The sequence below is a fragment of the Chlorella variabilis genome, assembly GCF_000147415.1.
Source record: "Chlorella variabilis unplaced genomic scaffold CHLNCscaffold_1, whole genome shotgun sequence".
NCBI classification, from domain to species: domain Eukaryota; kingdom Viridiplantae; phylum Chlorophyta; class Trebouxiophyceae; order Chlorellales; family Chlorellaceae; genus Chlorella; species Chlorella variabilis.
This window is the reverse complement of record NW_005435087.1, coordinates 1,111,016-1,130,746: the sequence shown is the minus strand read 5'-3', so window position 1 is coordinate 1,130,746 and position 19,731 is coordinate 1,111,016. Positions and strand designations below refer to the sequence as shown.

General features: G+C 69.9%; 4 protein-coding genes across 4 annotated transcripts in view; 2 read left to right on the top strand and 2 right to left on the bottom strand.

Moving 5' to 3' along the window:
- CHLNCDRAFT_133175 (hypothetical protein) overlaps positions 1 to 3,387 on the top strand; it is a gene marked incomplete at both ends in the record, with an annotated part of 4,324 nt that extends 937 nt beyond the window's left edge. Inside the window, 12 exons of the mRNA XM_005852047.1 lie at positions 21 to 88; positions 239 to 370; positions 518 to 600; positions 874 to 963; positions 1,142 to 1,196; positions 1,402 to 1,567; positions 1,851 to 1,952; positions 2,164 to 2,250; positions 2,420 to 2,559; positions 2,738 to 2,855; positions 3,021 to 3,104; positions 3,283 to 3,387. Of these exons, the coding sequence (XP_005852109.1) occupies positions 21 to 88; positions 239 to 370; positions 518 to 600; positions 874 to 963; positions 1,142 to 1,196; positions 1,402 to 1,567; positions 1,851 to 1,952; positions 2,164 to 2,250; positions 2,420 to 2,559; positions 2,738 to 2,855; positions 3,021 to 3,104; positions 3,283 to 3,387 (1,230 nt within the window). The remainder of the gene's footprint in view (positions 1 to 20; positions 89 to 238; positions 371 to 517; positions 601 to 873; positions 964 to 1,141; positions 1,197 to 1,401; positions 1,568 to 1,850; positions 1,953 to 2,163; positions 2,251 to 2,419; positions 2,560 to 2,737; positions 2,856 to 3,020; positions 3,105 to 3,282) is intronic.
- A 1,031-nt stretch (positions 3,388 to 4,418) lies between these two features.
- CHLNCDRAFT_49470 (hypothetical protein) lies at positions 4,419 to 11,279 on the bottom strand (the record flags this gene model as incomplete). Its single annotated transcript, XM_005851709.1, has 21 exons — positions 4,419 to 4,676; positions 4,960 to 5,085; positions 5,210 to 5,297; positions 5,430 to 5,769; positions 5,961 to 6,111; positions 6,473 to 6,579; positions 6,702 to 6,730; positions 6,862 to 6,976; positions 7,096 to 7,175; positions 7,373 to 7,472; positions 7,650 to 7,841; positions 7,978 to 8,146; positions 8,268 to 8,332; positions 8,517 to 8,763; positions 8,914 to 9,010; positions 9,146 to 9,332; positions 9,574 to 9,716; positions 9,935 to 10,103; positions 10,234 to 10,252; positions 10,378 to 10,468; positions 10,699 to 11,279. The coding sequence occupies 21 exons, from the start codon at positions 11,277 to 11,279 to the stop codon at positions 4,419 to 4,421; spliced, it is 3,354 nt and encodes a 1,117-aa protein (XP_005851771.1).
- Positions 11,280 to 11,773: 494 nt separating this feature from the next.
- CHLNCDRAFT_133173 (hypothetical protein) lies at positions 11,774 to 16,465 on the top strand (the record flags this gene model as incomplete). The annotated part of the gene is made up of 11 exons (XM_005852046.1): positions 11,774 to 12,536; positions 12,780 to 13,195; positions 13,314 to 13,415; positions 13,630 to 13,803; positions 14,000 to 14,129; positions 14,376 to 14,500; positions 14,730 to 15,081; positions 15,303 to 15,517; positions 15,772 to 15,923; positions 16,157 to 16,322; positions 16,385 to 16,465. 11 exons carry the CDS (start codon positions 11,774 to 11,776, stop codon positions 16,463 to 16,465), a joined length of 2,676 nt encoding a protein of 891 aa, XP_005852108.1.
- A 75-nt stretch (positions 16,466 to 16,540) lies between these two features.
- CHLNCDRAFT_59533 (hypothetical protein) lies at positions 16,541 to 18,259 on the bottom strand. The gene is made up of 6 exons (XM_005851708.1): positions 18,139 to 18,259; positions 17,831 to 17,921; positions 17,582 to 17,696; positions 17,241 to 17,356; positions 16,946 to 17,017; positions 16,541 to 16,797 (listed from the first exon to the last, which is right to left on the bottom strand). Exons 2-6 carry the CDS (start codon positions 17,867 to 17,869, stop codon positions 16,717 to 16,719), a joined length of 423 nt encoding a protein of 140 aa, XP_005851770.1. The 5' UTR covers positions 17,870 to 17,921; positions 18,139 to 18,259; the 3' UTR covers positions 16,541 to 16,716.
- Positions 18,260 to 19,731: the final 1,472 nt, after the last annotated feature.

Here is a 19,731-nt window from a genome sequence, read left to right as displayed (position 1 = left end):
GCCGTGCGGCGCACCGTGAGCCTTACTGCGGGGGGCAAGACGTACCGCTGAATGACAAGGTGGCGGTGATGCTGGTACGGCCTCGCGGGTGAGTCGTGCCGCCCGGACCGGCGGCAGCAGGTCTGGGCGACAGGCCTGCCTGCTTGCGTGGGCGTGCGGCACGAGCAGTGCGGCCCGCCACCCCTGGCCTGCCGTTCGCCCCGCGCGGCCCCACCCGCCCCGCCGCGCCGCTCCGCAGGTGGCACCTGTGGGAGAAGCATGTGGCGGTGGATGGCTCCCCCGTGCCGGGCGCCCTGTGGGACTTTGGCCTCTACTTCTTCCACAATGCGCGGGAGCTGCTGGCGCGCGGCTCGGGCCCCTACTTCTACCTGTGAGCGTGTGCATGGCGCCGTGCTCGCCCCCCGGGGCTTGCCTGCCTGCGATAGCGTGGGCCCATGCCACCTGGCTTCCCTGCTTGCATGGCTAAAGCCTGGCGGGGCTTCACAGCCTGTTGCCGCCGCCGCCGCCGCCGCCGCAGGCCCAAGATGCAGAGCCACCTGGAGTGCCGGCTGTGGAACGAAGTGTTTGTGGAGGCGCAGCGCTGGCTGGGCATCCCCAGCGGTGAGTGGCGGCGGGCTGCGTGTGGGCTGGCGGGGCAAGGAGCTGGTGGGGTGACGGGGCTGGGGCCTGGCGGGGGCGGTGCTGGGGCCGGCCGGCCGGCCACGGGCTTGCCAAGGGCTTACATGGGGGAGAGTGCCGGCTGGCGGTTCCGGTGCCACTTGGGGGCCTGCCGATGCGCCGGCTGGAGCGGCTGGCTGCGGCCTGGCTGTTGGGTGACCTCGCAGCCCCCCCTGCCCTGCCCCGGCGCATGTGCACCACCCCCGCCTCCCGCAGGCACCATCAAGGCCACGTGCCTGATCGAGACGCTGCCCGCCGCCTTTGAGATGCACGAGTTCCTGTACGAGCTGCGGGACCACTCGGCGGGTACGTGCCTGCCTGTGCGGTGCCTGCCCAGCGGCACCGCACAAGCGCAGCGCTCGACTTGGATCGGGCTGAGGGGCCGTTCGCCGGGCGTGGGCGGCCGCGGGCGACGCGCCGTTTGTGTGTGTGTTTGCCGGGGCGCCCACGGCACCGCTCCCTGGGCGCACGTGCGCACCTGCAGGCCTCAACTGCGGGCGCTGGGACTACATGTTCTCCTTCATCAAAACGCTGCGCAAGTGCGGGCAGCGTTGGTGCAGTGCGTGGGTGGCCGTGTGGGTGGGCAGATGTGATTGGTGGGGCAGGGCGCCGCGGGGCGGAGGGGCCATGCTGGCGGCGTCGGCCGCAGTGCCCCCCTTTCCCTCAACCTCCGCACACCGCCCCCACCACCACACCGCCACACACACACCTGCACCATCCCCACCCACCCCACCCACCCCGCAGCGACCCCACCCGCATCTTTCCCGACCGAGGCCTGGTGGGCATGGACCAGCCCTTCCTGCGCGCCTACACCCAGCTGGTCATCCAGACCTGCCACAGGCGGGGCGTGCACGCCATCGGCGGCATGTCGGCGCTGATACCCGTCAAGGGCGACCCGCGCGCCAACGAGGTGCGCCTGGGCCAGGCGGGAGGTGCTGGGTGTGCCTGGGGGTGTGCGTTTGTGTGTGCTGTGTGTATGTGTGTGTGTAGAGGGCATTGGGGCAGGCTCGGATGACGAGTGCCGGAAGGGGCCAGCCTGGGGCTAGCCTGGGTGGCACGTGTGGCGCCACTTCGGCCGGCGGTGCCCGGCACATTCTGAGCGTGTTGCGCCGCCGCCTGCCGCCTCCTCACTCCCTCGCCTCCTCACTCCTCTGCTCCCCACCCACCCACCCACTCCCCGCGCCCGCCCACAGGCCGCGTTTGACAAGGTGCGGGCCGACAAGCTGCGTGAGGTGACGGATGGGCACGACGGCACCTGGGTGGCGCACCCCGGCCTCATCCCTGTGGCCAAGCAGGTGCGCTGGCTGGCTGGCTGGCTGGCTGATGGTGGCGGCGGCGGTGTGTGTATGGCGGTAGCGGGGTGAGCGGTGGAGTAGGCGCACCGCTGGCGCTGCCCGCTGCCCTGCTGTCTTCTGCGTCTCCTCCCAGCTACCGGCGGCAGCCGATTCTGATTCTGATTCTGTGCCCTGCCCGCAACCCCCCTGCATGCCCCACCTACCCCGCCAGGTGTTTGATGCGCACATGCGCGAACCCAACCAGATCCGATCCAAGCCGCGCCACGACGTGCGGGCCAGCCAGGAGGAGCTGCTGAAGGTGGGTGGCGGGGAGAGGGGAGGGGAGGGGTGCGCGTGCGTGCAAGCGTTGTGTGTGTGTGTGCCTTCAAGACGTGAGCGGCAGCAGCAGCTGCACAGACGCGGTGCCTGCAGCGGCGGTCCCCGTCTGCCCCTCACGCCCCGCTCCCCCGCCCCACCACCGCGCGCAGGTGCCCGAGGGCCCCCGCACACTGGCCGCGCTGCGCAACAACATCGGCGTCTCCATCGCCTACCTGGAGGCCTGGCTGGGGGGCAACGGATGCGTGCCGCTGCACAACCTCATGGAGGACGCCGCCACCGCGGAGATCAGGTGCGGGGCCCGGGGTGTTGGTGTGGTGTGTGGTGTGGTGTGTGGTGTATGGCGTGTGCGTGGTGTGGTGGGTGTGGGTGTGGAGTGGGTTGTGGGTTGTAAACAGTGGGGTGATGCGGCGTGGCGTGGCATCACCCTTTGGGGTGGCCAACCCAGCGCCCCCTCCCCCCCCCTGCAGCCGCTCCTCGGTGTGGCAGTGGCTGCGCTACGGCGTGAAGCTGGACGACGGACAGCCGCTGACCGTGGACCGAGTGTGCCTGGCCATACAGCAGGAGCTGGACGCGTTGCGCCAGCAGGTGGGGGTGGCGGGGTGGCGGGGTGGGCTTGTGTGTTCACCCTGGAGGCCTGCCTGTGTGCCCTCGCCCTGCCTGTGCGCCCTCGCCCTGCCGAGCGCGCGACGACCGCTGGCCTGCCGTGGCAGCTGCTGACTGCCTGCGGCGCGCCGTGCCGGCCCGGCGCAGGCGGGCAACGCGCGCTTTGCCACGGGCCACTACCTGGAGGCGGCAACCCTGTTCAAGCTCATGGTCACCAGCACCGAGCTGCAGGTGGGAGGCGTGGGGCCTGGCGCGCTGCCGGCCTGGCGGGCCGCCCAGTTGGGCCTCGCAGCGCTTGCCGCAGCGACAGGCACAGGCCGCATCGCGTGGATGCGGCCACTGTGCTTCCCCCTCCCGCGCAACGCTGCCCATCCTGCCTGCACCTGCCCGCACCCGCGCCTGCCCGCAGGACTTCCTCACTCTCACCGCCTACGACTTTTTGGTGGCCACCGAGTTTGGGCCCACCTGGGGCGCTCCCCAGCAGGGAGGCAGCGCCGCACGCAGCCGCCTGTGACCCGGCCCCGCTAGCCTGGCCCCTTCTGCGGCACACAGCTGCTGCCCGTGAAGCGCAGCGGTTGCGGGCTGCGCAGGTCCCACAGGACCCCAGGCACATGTGCCATGCTGTACATACATAGCTGCCGCCCCCCTGGCATGCCCAGTTTTGCCTTCCGTAGCGTGCGCCACCCGAGAGCGCGGCAAGCACCTTGATGCTTCCCGCAGCAGTTTTGAGCCATCTGCTTGATTTTGCCAGAGACCCCCCACCCCTTCCCTGTAGCGCCGGCGCCGCCGCTAGCAGTAGCGATCCCGTTGAACGTATCCCCTTAGCGATATAATCCGAATAGAGCTTGCAAAGGACAGGTACCAGCGGAATGCATAACAGCGCAGCAGGCAAACCGTTCCTCCTGAGGCTCAGAAGACAGCTACAGACTCAGATGGCAGCGGTGCCGACGCCGCCACCCCGGTCCGACTCCTCATACTGCCGCGCCAGCCTGGCAGCACGACGCCGCAGCTGCAGACGGGATGCAGGGCGGCAAGCAAACGGCCTAGGTTCATCAGCCGGCAAGGCCTTCTCAGCAGCTCACAGCTTGCACCGACAGCACGCGCTGGCAGATGCCAGCCAGGGCACAGCCAGAAGCCAAGCAGGACCGTCCGCCCACCTTCTCCACCTTGTTCCGCTCATAGTAGCCACCAGCCTCGGCTGCCTTGATGGTCTGCAGGCAGCCCACCGGAAGGGGCAGGCTTAACGGAAGCTCACCAGGAGGGGCTGCCGTCAGTACCCCGCCACGAGTGAGCCACCAACACTCTCCCCCAACTGACATGCAGCACCGCCCACCTGCAGCGTCTCCATCAGCAGCGCTTTGATCTCCTTGCGCGTGCGCTGCACCTTGGGCGCTTCAGCGGGCACACTGCTGCCGCTCGGAGCAGTGACAGCAGGGGCAGCAGGCGCCGCTGGTACTGCTGCAGCAGTGGTCCTGCCGCTGGTGCCAGAGCTGCCTTGGCCCACGCCCTGGCTGGTGGGCACCTGCCGGCCGGCCGGCGGCTCGTCTAAGGACAAGTCGATAACGTTGGAAGCCTGGTGCGCTTTCTTCCCCACATCACCTGCTGCTGCTGCTGCTGCTCCTGCTGCTGCACCCCCAGCGCTGCCTGCGAAGAGTGCTGGTCTGTTGCTGCCGGCAGCGGCAGCTTCGTCGCCGCCAGGCGCTTCCAGCTTCTTGCTGCTGCCGCCGCCCCACAGCATATCGCGCATGCGAGTGAACAGAGGACTGGCGGCAGGCTTGCTCCCCGGCGCTGCCGCTGGTGGCGCTGCAGCTGGCAGGGTGTGTGCCGCAGCAGCTGCTGTGGGGGCGAGGGCGCGTGCAGGCTGCACTGCTGGCTGCTGGACGGGCCCTTCTGCAGCTTTGCTACCATTCGGTGGCAGCTGCGTCGCTGCCGCTGCAACAACGAGATTCCCGCCGCCGCCGGCTCTGGGCGCCGCAGCGCTGATTGTGCTGCTGGCACCGGCTGGGGCCCGGGCTCTTGCTGCCGGTGCCAGCTGCACGGGCCTGGCAGGCTGGCTGGCGGGCACAGGTGGCCTGGAGGGCGCCACTGCTGGCGCCGCCACAGCGGCGCCGCTGCCGCTGCTGGCAATGATAGCGGCGCTGCCGCCAGAGCTGGACGCCGGCGCCTTCACTGCTGCTAGCTCCTGCTCCAGCTCAGCAATCTGGGAGCGCACCTGCGGCAGCAGGGCAGGCACCAGCAGCAGGCACGTGGTGGCAGTGCACACCAGGGCCTTGTGCAAGCAGCCCAAAGCCAACGAGGTTCACAGCGGTGCCAGCGCCTTCCGCCCCCCTGCTCACCCGCGCGCCGCCGTCTGCCAGCCCGCTGGACAGAGTGAGCAGGTGGCGCTTGCGCAGCAGCAAACCCTCCAGCTCCTCAATGCGCTCCCTGCAGGCAGGCAGGGCCAGGTGCCAGGCGCCAAGAGCATCCGATTCGCACCACAGTCGTTGAGCCATCCAACCACCGCACAGCCACGCAGCAACCACGCGATACCGCAGCGGCAGGCAGCCGCACACTCACGCAGCAGAGATTTTGGGCGAGGGCGCCGCCGGGGCGGGCGGGCTGGGCTTGCTGCTGCCTGGCGGCTGCGCCGCCGCCGCCACCGCCGCGCTGCCGCCGCCGCCGCTGATGGTCACTGCCTTGGCGAACAGATCAGACAGCTCGTTGCCTCCGCTCCACCCCTGGGCCGCAGTCTTTCCAAACACAGGGCGGCCGGGGCCCTGTTTGCGTGCAGAGCCGGCGCCGGGCGCTGCGGCAGCGCTGCCGACGCGAGGCGGCGTGGCGGCTGGGCGCGTGATGCCCGAAGCTGGCGGCGCCTCCCTTTCCTTGATGGAAAAGAGGAGGTCGTGGTCGCTCACGCCTGCGGCAGCCGGGAGCCAGTAGCACGTCGGCGCAGCCGCGGGTTTGCGGCCCTGCCGCAGCTGCAAGCTGCCAAACCCCCAAAGATCCAGCAACCGCCCCGCCTCCCATCGCGCCTCACACGCTTCATCCCCTTGCAGGCATCAGCCCGCCCGTCCCTCCACCCATCATGTGCTGCCACCACCCACCCACCCGCGTAGCAGTCGAGGGTGCGCAGGAAGGCGAGGTGGCGGGTGAGGTCGGGGGACTCGCGCCGCTGGTGGGCGTGCCTGTCGTGAAGCTCACGCTGCGTCTGCGACGCCTCACACTCCGAGGGCTCCAGGCGGAACAGATCTCGCAGGTCCTGCAAGGGGGAAGCAAGCCTCGGCTCGTGTGAGAGGGAGAAGGTGGCTGCGTGTGCGTGTGCGCTGTGCACGTGGGATGGGGGGTGGTGGAAGTTTGGCGGGCACCCTGCACCACGGCATGCCAGGCTCAGCCGCGCGCGCCGCCGCTCGCCTGCTGTGCAAAGTAGCGCAGCTGCTCGCCCTCCTCCATGCCCGTCCTTGACAGGCCGCCCTTGAACACCTGCAGGGCAGTGAGAGCCGGTGTCGGTGGTGGGGCGCGTGTGTATGAGGGACCTTGAAAATCGCACCGACCAGTGCCCCGCAAGACGCCACCACCACACTCCACCCCCCGCGCGCACACACCAACCAGCTGCCACCGACCTGTCTGCGATAAATATTCTCCTCCACCGTACCGCAGGAGATGAGGCGGTACACAACCACGTCCCGCTTCTGACCGATGCGGTACGCCCGGTCCACGCTCTGGTTGTCTGCAAGGCGCTAGCAGCCAACACGTGACAATGCATGAGCTGGGGGGGTCTCTCGAAACGCACGCAAGGCAGCCTCCCCCAAAGAGGGTTTGCATGCAGCTGCGGGCGGCAGGCAGGCCCACCTGTGGACGGGTTCCATGCAGGGTCCAGGCTGCAGGCAGGGACAGGCAAGGCGGTGTGCATCCTGATCAGGCGGCAGCCAGCACAGGCAGCGCCCCACCCCCTGCTAGCGTACAATCCCCTGACCCACACTCCTCAAGCCCTCCCCGACAACACACACACATGATCACTCGGTCCGCCGCCGTCAGCGTCAGCCCCAGTCCGCCCACTTGAGAGGTGAGCAAGAAGATGGGGATGGTGTGGGAGGTCTGGAACTGGCGCACGCGCGCCTCGCGCTCTGCGGCAGCGCAGCCAGGCACACACGGTCGGGAAGGTCGCTCAGCCGGCATGTCGGCGCATGCCATGCAGCGGTGCTGGCTGGCCGCAGGCCCCAGCTGCAGCAGGCGCGGGCCCTACCTGCTGCGCTGGCAACAGACCCATCTATGCGGCAGTACCGCCACTGCTCCTCCTTGATGGCTGACTCCAGAATGTTGAGCCTGGCAGGGAGGAGGCAGAGGGCATAGGGGCGAGGGGGGGCAGCGGCAGCATGTGAGAGAAGCAGGCCAGCGGCGCTGCGAAGGCGACCCATGGCTGCCAATGCTGCTGGCCGCAGCCCGCCCGCAGCCGCTGCTGCTGGTGGCCCCACCGCGGGTGCCAGGGTGCCTTCCCACCTCCCCCATTCCCTCCCCCTCACATGACTCGGGACTGGGAGAAGATGAGGGTGCGGTGCCCCTCCCCTACCAGGTTCTTCAGCAGCGCCATCACAAACACAGTCTTGCAGGAGGCGGCAAAGCCTGCGGGAGGAGCGCGGGCAGGCGGGCAGGCAAAGGGAGGGAGGGCCAAACGCAACATCAACCAACGCACCCAGTGCACTGCCACATCTTGCCACACTCTCCAAACACTGCTTTCCAACCTTCTTCACAACATAAAATACAGCATAGTAGCCACACGGCCCTCTCATCCGAACCCACCTGTGGTGTGCACCTCCTCCAGCAGCCGCTGCTCGATGTCGGCGCTAGCCCACAGGCTCCACTCCTCCTCCCCCTCAGCCCCCACCGCGGCCGCCGGGGCGGCCCTGGCGGCGGCGGCGGCCCGCTTGGCCTTCTGCCGCTGCTTGGCCCGGCTGCGCTGCCGTTCCTCCTCGCTGCTGTAGTCCTCGCTGTCTGCGGGCGCAGGATGGTGCGAGGAGGGGATGCAAGCACAAGAGGGAGCAGGACAAGCACTGTAAAAATCTGTCTACTTGACCACAAGAACTTATGCACCACGCCCGTGCCCTGCTGGCAGGCGGGGCGTGCCCACCTGACTCCCACTCCCCCTCCTCGCTGTCCTCGATCTCTTCGCACTCGCTGCCCTCGCCATCGCTGGCGCCGCCGCCCAGCCGCGCCGCCGCCTGGCGCCGCGCGCGGCTGACGCCCGAGACAATGCCGTGGGCCGCGCGGTCAGACAGCAGCGCCGGGTGGTCGCACACCTGCGTCGCGCAGCAAGGCAGCAGGCGGCGGCAGCGAAATGGAGAAGAGGCAGACAGTAGGGTTGCGATGGCAAGCGCAGTAACAGCAGGGCAAGAGCAGGGCCTCTCCTTGGCGCTTCACCTTCTTGAGCACTGTGATGGCTGCCAGCGCCGAGGCCGTCTGGTTGAACACCTTCCTTACAGGATCTGCAGGTCAGGCAGAGGTTTGGTTGCTGGAGGGTGAAACAACCAGAAGCAAAGCAAGCGGGAAGGGGGCAAGCAGCTGCTGGGAAGGCAAGAGAATTGGCAGTGGGCCAGGGCAGTGGGCGCGCCCCAGCGCTGCTCCCGCGCTCCCGCTGGCAGGTTGCCCCAATCCCCCCTGGGGGTTTACCGAAGTTGAGAAAGCCCGGGTAAACCCGGCGCTGCATGGGCTTGACTTTCAGCAACACATTCAGGCCTTTTTTGTCGGGCATGGAGTGGGGCTTGGAGCCGCCGCCGCCGCCGCCGCCCGCCGCAGCCTGCGCTGCGCCGCCGCTGCCCTCGCCAGCGCCGCCTGCGGCTGCGGCTGCAGCGCCGTCGCCCGCAGCCGGCTTGAACACTTCCTTCTTTTCCCGCCGCAGCATGTAGGGCCCAATCTCCTGCAGGCGGTACAGAACGAGGCGGTACCGCCCAGCCCACCCGGTCTGCATCGTCCAAACACCGCATGGAAGCCGGCTTGCCCAGGCATGTCACGCCACACACGCCTCCTGGCTGCCCGCCAGCTCCCACTGCCTGCACCAGCCGCGCACCTGGCGCAGGCGTGCCGCCGCCACCGCGCCGCGCTCCCGCTCATACTCTGTGGCATGCTTGTCGGTGCCCACGGTGATCACCTTCTCAAACTTGTCCCTGCTCGCACACCAAGGGGGAGGTTCGGCGTGGTGATGCCACGCAGGCAGGCAGGCAGGCAGCCAGCCCGCCAATCTCCCTAGCCACGGCTGCACTATGGGGGCAGCTGGGAAGGAGGCTGCCCCTCCCCCCCACGCCTCTCCTTGCCTGAAGTCTGCCGCCTCCCCCAGCACGTCTGGCACGCAGAAGTTGAGCAGGGCCCACATCTCCATCATGTTGTTCTGTATGGGGGTGCCGCTGATGATGACCCGCAGCACCGCCGGCACCTCGTCCAGCGCCTTGCGCAGCTGCATGCGCGGGTTTTTCAGCTTGTGGCCCTCGTCTGTGGTGGGGAGAGGGAGGGCAGGCGGCAGCTCACAGGCGGGGCAACGGATGGGCTCCCCACCTCAGCTCGCAGCGGCGACATGCTGGAACCAGCCACAAACCCCTCCAGCCAGCCAGCTGCGGCGCAGCGCCTTGGCGCTCGGCAGGCACTGCACGGCGGGCTAAAGCGGCTGCCCGGCCAGCACCACCAGCGCACCGCCACCTGGCAGCGCGCGCCGCCACCTGGGCGCCCGCCTCACCACAGATCATGACGTCCCACAGCGGCCCATCATCGGGGTCGTGGTCGCCATGCCGCGCCAGTACCTCCGCATTGTGCAGCACCATGCCATACGTGGTGAGCAGCACGCCGCGACGCCGCACCACGCTCTCCAGCGCCGCCTCCCTGCGGGGCCACAGCGGGGGGGTGGGGTGGGGGGTGGGCAGGGGGCAGAGAGGCATCGACAACAGTGCCAAACCCAATCTCCTCCCAGCCTACAGCCTCACCCAGTTTGAGTCTGCGACCAGCAAGCCGGCATGCGCGACGGCGGCATGGCGGACCGCTGCCCCAACACCCAGGCAGGCCCCCCCCCACCCACTCGCCCACCCGCCCGCCCCACCCACCTCTCCCCGGCGCTGCCGCCGTACTCGTGCGCCTGCGCCTGCAGCCCGCACACGCCCAGCTCCTTGCGCCACTGTGCCAGCAGCGTCTTGGGGGCCACCACTATGGCCCTCCGGATCAGGCGGCCCTGGATGAGGCCCGCCAGGAAGGCGGCGCACTGGATGGTCTTGCCTGCGTGGCGGGGCGGCACGGAAGGGGCTGGCGGCTGGCAGCTCGGGTTGGGATGCACAGGGACACGCGCTACAAAACAGGAGCAAACAACCCAGCACCCAGCAGATACGCGGTGCCGCCCAGCACCCACCCAGGCCCATGTCGTCGGCCTGCATGCAGGCGGGGGAGGGAGGGTGTGAGTGGGCTGGCGGGTGGGTGGGTGGCACTTGCAGGGCAGGGGGATACACAGAGCGGGTGCAGCACAGAGCAGCAGCAGCAGTGGCCCAGCCCTCACCAGGATTCCTCCCCGGTTGAGGCGGAACAGGCTCCACAGCCACTTGATGCCCTCCACCTGGTGGGGGTAGAGCATGGTGGAGGCCGTGGCGCTGCATGGGTGGGCAGGGCGAGGCAGCACAGGCACCAGGATGGGTGCATTATGTGGGACGTGTGGTTGTGGATATGCTAGGGGGCAAGGCGGTGAAGAGCACAGCTTGCACAGTCAAGCGGTGGCAAGCACACGGCATAGTGTGGAAGTTTGCACAGGCGGGCAGCAGCCAACGGGGAGTGAGGGAGGGCACGACAGGTGGCAACAACCGAGCGGGCCTGCTCTACTCACTTCAGCACGAACTCGCCTCGCTCGCCCAGCACCAGGCACCTGCTGTCCTGCTGCATCCCTGCCGGTGCCTCCGCGCTGGCGCTGGGCTGGCTGTGCTGAGAGCGGGCCAGGTCGAGTCGCGGACGAGCAGGCGGGGCAGGCGCAGCAGGGAGGCTGCCGCTGCCGCCAGCCTGTGGTTCGCTGCCTGCCTTTCCCATGATGCTCAGCCCTCCTAGCTGCGCCGCGATGTCGTCGTCGCTGTCTTCCTCCAAAGCAGCGGTCGTAGCCAGGCTCTGGTGCTGCTGCTGCTTGGGCGGGAGCAGCGGCACGGCGCCCGCCTTGCGCAGCCGGATGAGGCGGCTGCCTGCCGTGCTGGCGGGCCTGCTGGTTGCATGCCGGGGCCCCTGGTTCTCTTCCTCGCTGCTGTCAGACTCCAGCACGGTGGCTGTCTGCTTGCTGCGAGCTGAAGCGAACGACTCATCTTCCGAGTCGTCTGAATCCTCCAGCTCCCGACAGGCGGCGGTTTTGCCCTGCCGCTTGGCTGCCAGCTGCTCCAGCAGCGCCCGCCGCCCGTCCTTGCTCAGCGGCCTGGTGCTGGACATGGCGGCCTGTCAGAGCGGCCTCACCAAAGCTCCTCAGCAGGCGGTGAACGACATCGGACGAGGGTCAGCTGTTGGCAGCCTCTGCGCTGTTCTGGTACTCGTGGACAGCTCAAATGGGGCGCTGTGCTCAAAGCCGGCAGCGGTTTTGGCACGCAGCATGGGAGTGTGCTCCCTGCTGCGTGCTGGGCAATGCATTTGGGCGCGCCGCTACGTGTGTACTCGTGAGCTCTCTGCATGCGCTCTGTCAATTTGGATCCCACCTGCAGCGATCCGCTAGACAGGAACCCCTGCGCCGCCCATCACCCAGCCCCAGAGGGCTTCATAAAGCCTCGGTGCGCTCTTGGTCGTCACCTGAGGGTCCGGAATCGATCTACAGCGAACAGGAGGCAGGGGGGGGGCGCCGGCTGCACCCGCACCTTACCAGCGGCCGCCGCCGTGCCGCCACCGACCGCACTGCTCGTGCCTCAGGCGGCGCGGCCGCAGGCACAGTAGCCATGGACGGCTCCCCAGGGCCCGCCGCCAATGAGGCTGGGCCGGAAGCCAGCGATGGCGGCAGCGGCGGCGGGGCCGGTGCTGAGGGGGGGAGCCCGCCTGCCGCCGCCGCCGAGAAGCTTGCGCGGCAGGAGAGCAGCGGGGAGGCTGCGCTCGCCAGCAGCCAGCAGGCGCACGACGGCTGCACGCTGGCCGCCGACCCTGGAAGCAGCGGCCGGGACGGCGAGCAGCAGGAGCCGGCGCCCATGCCGCTGGATGCAGCGGTGGAGCAGCAGGAGCAGCAGCAGGAGCAGCACGGCGCAGGCGAGCTTGAGCAGCGGCTGCCGCCTGAGGCTGGCATTCAGCCGCAGGCAGGTGACGAGCATGCAGCGCAGGAGCAGCAGCAGCAGCAGCAGCAGCAGGAGGAGGAGGAGGAGGAGCCGGGGCAGCAGCAGGGCTTCGCCCAGTCGCCTCCAGCAGCCGACGGCGGTGGCGGCGACCAGCTGGCGCCAGCTGGCGCGCTCGCCGGCCCCGACCCCGACCACCAGCATCAGCAGCCCGGCCCCGGCCCCGAGCCTGAGATGGACGAAGGCGCGGCCGAGGCGGCGGCAGAGGCGGCGGCCGCGGCGGCGCTGGAGCAGCAGCGCAAGCTCAATGAGCTCGAGGCAGTGCTGCGCCAGGGTGATGCCGTCATGGAGCCCGCAATCATGGAGCGGCTGCGGGAGTATGTGATGGCCAATGGCCACCCGCAGGCGGCTGTGGAGTACCTGACTGAGAGCTACGTGGGTGGGTGCAGGGCGCGAGGCGCGAGGCACGGCTGTGGTGGTGGCAGGCGTGCGCCGGGCGCACGCGGCGTGGAGCCCCAGGGTCGTATGCAGAGGGAGCGGCTTGCAGAGGGAGCGGCTTGGCAGAGCGTGCGTTGCTTGTTGCTTGTTGTTGGTGTGCTGTGGGGTTGGGTGGCGGCCATGGTGGCGGTACTTCACTGGCGTGGACCTGCCTGCATGCCTTGGCGGCCCGTGCTCGGTGCAGGGTATGCCCAGATGGCGAGCCTGGTGTGCCGATGGCTGGAAATGACGGAGCAGAGCGGCGGCGGCGGCGGCGGCGGCACCAGCGGCGGCGGGCCAGGTGCCGCCAACGGCGGCACGGCAGCCGCCGCTGCGGCAGCATCCCCCGGCAGCTGGGCTGCCGCCAGGGGCGGCCACGGCGGCGGCTCTGGGGCAGCGGGGGGCAGCGCGGGAGCAGCAGCAGGCGGTGGGGGGCCGCTGGATGAAGCTTTCTACCTGCGCCAGCTGGCCAAAGAGCGCTTTGACCCGCACCTCTTTGCCACCGTCTTCACCTCTGGAGGCAGCGGCGCCCCGCAGTGGCTCAACGGCCTCATCGCCTCGCCAGGCACGCCCTTGCTGTGTTTCTTGCGCTTGCAGCGCCGCGCCTGTAGCCACGGCTGCGTGTGTCTGCTTGGCGGGCTGCCACTGCCTGCCTGCCTGCCCTGCCCTGCCCCACACGCCCTCGTCGCTGCGCTGCCTGCCCACCCGCCTCCCCACCTAGCCCTCCCTGCCTGCAGAGGGCCGCTCCCTTGTGTATGAGCTGGCCGGGCGATACAAGAACTCGCTGCTGCTCAACTTTGCCATCCACAAGATCCTGATGCAGCCGGGGAGGGAGAAGGAGGTGGGGCCCAGGCCGCTTCCTTTTCTTTTGCCACCTGCTCGCCCATGCTCCAGCTTGCTGCGCGCAGCCACACCCCAGGCTTGTTCCATACCCGCCACCGCACCCAGCCACCGCCTGCCCGGCTGCGCTTGGTTGTGCCCCTGGTGTTTTCGGACATCACCCTGCTCATGTCTGTGCCCGCCTACGCCTGCCGCGCCCCCCCGCGGCGCCCCAGGTGGCGGCGGTGGGCGGCAGCCTGGCGGGATACTTTGGCGTGTTCCACCGCCTGATGGCGGCCAAGCTGCGGGAGGCGGCGGCGGCGGGGGACGACGAGGGCCTGGCGGCGTTGACCCGCAGCCTCAAGGAGGACTGCTGTGCCAGCCAGCACACGTACGTGCACGCGCAGCAGGTGCGTGTGTGTGTGTGTGTGTGCGTGCGCGTGCGCGTGCGCGTGTTTATCGAGGAGCGGCGACATGGCTGGGAGGCGCACCGCGCTGCGCGTGCAGCCCGTGCCGCCGCTGCTTCCGCCCACGCGCCACCCTTGCCAGCCCGGACGCCTAGCCAGCCGGTCCGCCTGTGGTCCTGACCCTGCCGCCCTGCCGCAGGTGTTGTGTGAGCTGGCCCGCCACCCCCACGGCGCCCGCTTCCGCCGCATCGCTCAGGAGCTAGAGGAGCATGCGGCGGCTCTGCACGGACCGGTGGTGTGGAAGATGCGGCAGTGGTTTGCGGAGCCGGGTGGGTGCCGCGGGGACAGCTGGCTGGCTGGCTGGCTGGGGAGGTGCGCAGGCGCAGGCGCAGGCACCGCGCCACCGCCGCCCCCACCCCAGCGGCTGCGCAAGGAGCGCCTGCGCCCTCATGCGTCCGTCCTCGCTGGCTGGCGCCTACCTTCTGCCACCCCCGCGCCCCCCCTCGTGCCTGCTTGCCTCCCACCCGTCCACGTCCCCCTCTCCCATCCAGCCACACCCCTGCCCTGCCCTGCAGGCCAGCCCGAGGCGCACTACCAGGTGGCCGCGCTTCTGTCCGACATCCTGGCCGCCTCGGTCAGCGGGGTGCCGCCCGCCTCGGAGATGGGGAAGCTGTACCGCATGTACTGGCCACAGGAACCGGTGAGTGGGGGAAGCTGTACCGCATGTACTGGCCACGGGAGCCGGTGCTGTACGGCATGTACTGGCGACGAAAGCAATGAGTGACAGGCGGGCGAGGGCTGCTCCGGAAACAGCGGCAGCGCCCGCATGCGCTGCGCTCGGGGCGGGGGCGTGTGGACAAAGGGCCATGTGCTCTCTGCTGAACCCGAGGGCTCACCTGGTCCCGGTGCCGCGCCACCTGCTGCCGCAGGGCCAGCAGCCCCCGCCCGTCTCCTTCCTGCGTCACCCGCGCGTGTTTGACGTCCTGCTGCACGGCCTGTTCAGCCCGGGGCGCCAGCTACAGCCAGAGGTGGTGCAAGCCTACTCGGGCCTGCTGGCGCTGGCAGCGGCAGCGGACGACCGGCGGCCGTGCGGCCCAGCCGACGGCAGCGGCGGGGCGCAGCCGCCAGATGACCTGCTGGATGTGTCTGGCGTGGCCGCCACGCGGGCGGCGCTGGAGGCGGCCGCTGAGCTGGCGCAGCACGTGCTGCAGGACCAGAAGAGCAGCGCGGAGGAGCTGGAGCGGGCGGCGGCGGTGATGGAGTACCCCTGCTGCGCGGCGGGTGAGCCGACGGGCCGCCAGGCTGCTGCTGGCCCGGCTGTTGCCCTCGGTGCCTGCCAGCTGGCGCGGCTGTGGCCCCCAGCCACCTACACACATGCGTGCAGCCTCCGGCCTTGGCTGGAAGCCAGCCGGCTGCTCCGGTCTTGCCTCCCTCATCTCACACATGCTCACACACACGCACGCACGTGGTCGCCCAATGCCACTGCCACCCCATGCCCGCAGGCCTGCTGCGCGCCATGAGCGCCCAGCTGACGCGGCCCGACTACTGGCAGACCGCCTACCACCTGCTCAAGTCGCCCCCCTTCCTCTCCCTCCTCTCCCTGCTCGTGCCGCGCCAGCCCGCGCTGCACGGCAGCCTGCTGCAGCTGGTGGGGCGCGCGCTGGGCGCGCTGGGCAACACCAACCACGACATGGCCAAGGGATTCCTCTCCATCGCCGTGCAGGCAAGCGCGACAGCTGCCGCGCTGCGCCCGGCTGGCTGCCGCGTGTGGGCGAGGGCGAGGGCGGGAGCGGGGGCCGCAGGGCGGGGCCGACGGCGCGGGCTTCGGGCGCGCGGCCTGCGCTGGGCAGCGAGCCGGGTGCCTGACCTGCTGCCACCTGCTGCCGTCTGCTCCCCCTCCTTGCTCACTGTGAGCACACTCTCACATCCGCTATTCCATTATCTGCCCCCGACTCCCCTCCCATTTTGCAGCTGGTGTCTGCGGGGCGCGTGTTTGAGGTGCTGCGGTGGGCTGAGGAGTGGAAGCAGAGCGCCGACCCCTCCCTGGTGCGCCACCTCGTGTTTGGCGTGCTGGAGGTCTCCGCCCCGCCCTACTCCCCAGACTTTGCGGGCAGCATGCTGAGGTGGGTGGGGGCCTGGAGCGGTGGTGGTGGTGTGCGTGTGTGTGTGTGTTTGTGTGTGTGTGGTGTGTGCATGTGTGTGTGTGTGTGTGTGTGTGGATGGTGGTGGTAGTGTGGGGGTGTGGGTGTGGCGGGTGTGAGAGCCTGGGCAGCGCCTGCGTCCTGCTCCCAGTGCCCTGCCTGCCTGCCCCACTGCCGCTGCGCGCATGCCGCCCCGCGCCACCCCGCCGCCGTAGGCTCATGATGGCGGCGGGCATACGGCGGCAGCGGCTGAGCACGCGCGACTGGGCCATCAAGGCGCTGCTGGATGAGTTTGCGGCGGCGTGCGCGCAGGCAAGGGGCAGGGCTGCAAGGGGCAGGCAGGCACGGCTTGGGCCGCCACGTGGCCGCCTTGGTCTCGCTGTGCCGTGCTCTCCCTCACCGGCGCTGGCGGCTGCCGCACACCCCGCCCCGGCCCCCCGCAGGTCCAGTTCAAGCCGCCGCTCACCGCCCGCGAGGCCGCCTTCCTGCAAGACATCTCCGCCGACCGACCGCCGGGCTACTGACTGCCTGGGCTCGGCAGGGCTGCCTTGCCCTCTGTTGCGTTGCGCTGCTGGGAGGGCATGGCGCCCCCCGCTGTCACGGGTACAAGCTGTTACAATCAGCGCAAAAGCACGAGGGAGCGCAGAGAGAAGGTGGAGGTGGCGGGTGCTGGCGGCAGCACAGCACATCATGCCCAGCAGCTGTGTCCAGCTGGCGCCAGGTGGCCCATGCGTCCAGAATGGTATCCGGGAGGCCAGCGGCCCAGGCGGATGCCTCACTCCCAGGCGCCCACTGGCTTGGCTGGCGGCATCCAGCGCGTCTTGTACACGCTCTGGCCCACCTCAAAGCCGGGCACCTGCGGCAGGCAGCGGGCGGGGATGCGTGTGCTTTTTGAAGGCACTACTCGAAGAGAAGAGAAAGAGAGGAGGAGAGCGAGAGAGGGAGAGAGAAAGAGAGAGAGGGAGCCAGGCTGAGCAGGGCAGCCAGGCGGGCGGCAGGCTCACATCCTTCATCACCGCCTGCTGCTTGGCCAGGAATTCCTGGTGCTTCACCACCCACCGCCGGTCCTCCTCCGCCTGCAGGGCCCAAGGCAGGGGCCGGGCAGCACACCCACGCGCCGACTCGGCGTGCGGCGACACGGCGTGCTAAGCAGGCAGGCGCCCCTCAACGGCGCAGAAGGTGGCAGCGCAGCGGGCGCAGGCCTCCCCACTTGAATGCTCGGGCCAAGTCAGCCCCCAACTCTCCCACACCAGCACTGCACCCCGTCCCGTCGCCCCCTGCCTTCCCCATCCTGCCCACCTGAAGGAAGGGCACCAGCGAGGCGCGCATGGCGAAGTGCTCCGCCTTGATGCCGCGGCGCTCGCGGTTGCCCTGCCCCACCTTGTAGAAGCCGTAGGCCATCACCGCCGCACCCACTGCGCAGCGGAGGCGGCGGCAGCGGGAGTGGCTGGGTCGGCAGCCGGTGCTGGCGAGGAGGGTTAGCCACACACAGGCGCGCCCCACCCACCCATCACTCGATCCTGAGAGGTGCGGCGGCAGTATGGCCGCGGCAGTATGGCCGGCTGCTCCTGCGGCAGGCCCTTTGCTGCTGCTGCTGGCCCGTGCCGCAGCCAACCAGCCTGGCCGGCCAGCCCGCTCACCTGTGAACAGGGTGAGGCCGGTGGGTCCGGAGCTGGGCACGCGCCGCGCGTAGCGGATTGCGGGGAAGCCGCCGGGCGGAGGGCCGTCCTGGACCACCGGCATGTCCTTGACGGACTGCAGGAGCGGAGGGAGAGGGGAGTGAAGCAACAGGTCTGGGCAGGGCGGCAGCAGGGAGCAAGCAGCGAGAAACAAAACGGCGTCACAGATCGGCGGCAGACGGAGAGCTGCCCAGCTGGCCGCCGCCGCACCTTCATGCCCGGGGCGCCGCGGCGCAGGAATTCCGTCATGGTGCCGCTTCAATGGAGGCTGACGCCGGCCCACACGGCAGCGAAAACGCGCCTGCGGCGGGCAGGGCACGACGCGGCGGTGGTGAGCGGGCGGGCGGGGCAAGCTGGGCAGCCCGAGCGCCAGCAGGCCGCGCCCTGGCGCGGGAGTTGCCACGCTTGAATGGCTGCGTGCGACTGCCGCCCCAACCTGCTGCCCCTGCAGCGGCGAGACCGCAAAGACCTCCGTGCAGCAGAAGGTGTCTGGGGGCTCCCCCTGCTCCCTCACGCACCTGCCAGGCGTCGGTGCCTGCCCTGCACTAGAGGAGAGGCGACTCACGGCACGCCCCGAGCACTGTCACCCAACCCAGCACGCAGAGCCCCTCTGGCCGGGCAGATGTGGGCTGCTCGTGTGGGGCAGACGATCAGGCGAGGCCTGGGGCCAGGGACGGGGCTTTTCGGGCAATGCCAGCTAGACCTCCTGCACCAAATGCTGGGCTCTGGGAACAGCCTCCTCTGGGCGATTGCAGGCTCACATGTATTGACCCATCTTCATGCCTCCTCCCTAGCCTGTCTGGGGCCTGTTGGGAGAGGGACGAGTGTTGCCTGGTCGCTCTTGTATCCCCACGCAGGCATCGGTGTTGTAGATTGCATGTAGACAGGGAGGGGGGAATTTCAGCTTGATCAGCGCCAGCAATGGCGTCCCTCCAGCGAGACGCGGACTGCAGCATATCAAACAACGAGCGGGAGTTCATTCTCAAGGTAGCTGCCGGCTAATGTTGCGCAGCGGATGGGGTCTGGGGCGGCGGCGCTTCGATGCATGCTGCTGTCGCCGCCACGACCACCGCCGCCCACTGCCGCCGCTCCTCCTGCTGCCGCGCCGCCCTTGCAGGCGCTCAATGAGGGGCAGCGCATCGACGGCCGCGCCCCCTTCGAGCTGCGCCCCGTGCGCCTGCAGTTTGCGCTGGACGACAGCAGCTGCACGGCACTGCTGGGGCGCACGCGCGTCATGGCGGTGGTCAGCGCTAGCCTGGAGGCGCCGTATGCCGACCGCCACAACGAGGGCACCCTGCGCTTCAACGTGGAGTTTTCTCCCATGGCCTCCCCCGCCTTTGAGCCGGGTACGCGGGGCAGGGGAGGGAGAAGGCGGCGGCACTGGCGGGACCGGCCGACGTCCCCCGCCAAGACAGCCAAGGTGGCGGGCGCCATCGTGGCCCCCCGCCCGCTGCTGCGGGCGCTCTCTCCGAGCCGCCCCTGCCCCTGCCGCTGCCCGCTGCAGGGCGGCCCGGGGAGGACGCCATTGAGGTGGCGCGCCTGGTGGAGCGAGGCCTGCGGGAGAGCCGGGCGGTTGACCTGGAGGCGCTGGTGGTGCTGGCAGGTGCGGCACGCCACGCCACGCCGCGCGCCTGCCTGCTGTTGACATCACGCCGCACTGCGAGGCTCCCTCGTCACACCCCCCATGCCTCCCTCCTTCCCGCCACCGCCACCGGCCGCGCGCCTGCACTGCTCGCCTCGCCCTCCTGCCTGCCTGCCTGCCTGCCTGCCTGCCCTCGCCCCACCTCTTCTCCCGCATGTGTTCGCCCTCCTCCCCCCTCGGCGCCTGCACAGGCCGCAAGGTGTGGCACCTGCGCGTGGATGTGCGCGTGCTGGACCACCAGGGGAACCTGGTGGACGCCTGCGGCCTCGCCTCGCTGGCAGCCCTACTGGCCTTCCGCAGGCCAGATGTCACCGTGGGCGGCGGCGACGACGGGCAGGTGCGCCGGCGGGGGCCCCGCTGCGCTGGGCTGGGCTGGGCTGGGCCTGGGGTGGGAGCCGAGCTGGCCTTCTGTCGGGAGTGCAGGCACGCCGGCTGTAGCTGCTTGCCGCGCACACCCGCTCCATCTGCC

Excerpts from the sequence above, each read along its gene's own strand:
- CHLNCDRAFT_59533 (XM_005851708.1), bottom strand. The coding sequence starts at position 17,869 with ATGACGGAATTCCTGCGCCGCGGCGCCCCGGGCATGAAG. Across the intron at positions 17,697-17,830 it reads GCGGCGCCCCGGGCATGAAG|TCCGTCAAGGACATGCCGGT; the intron begins GTGCGGCGGCGG and ends CCGCTCCTGCAG. Across the intron at positions 17,018-17,240 it reads CGCTGGTGCCCTTCCTTCAG|GCGGAGGAGGACCGGCGGTG; the intron begins GTGGGCAGGATG and ends TGGGCCCTGCAG.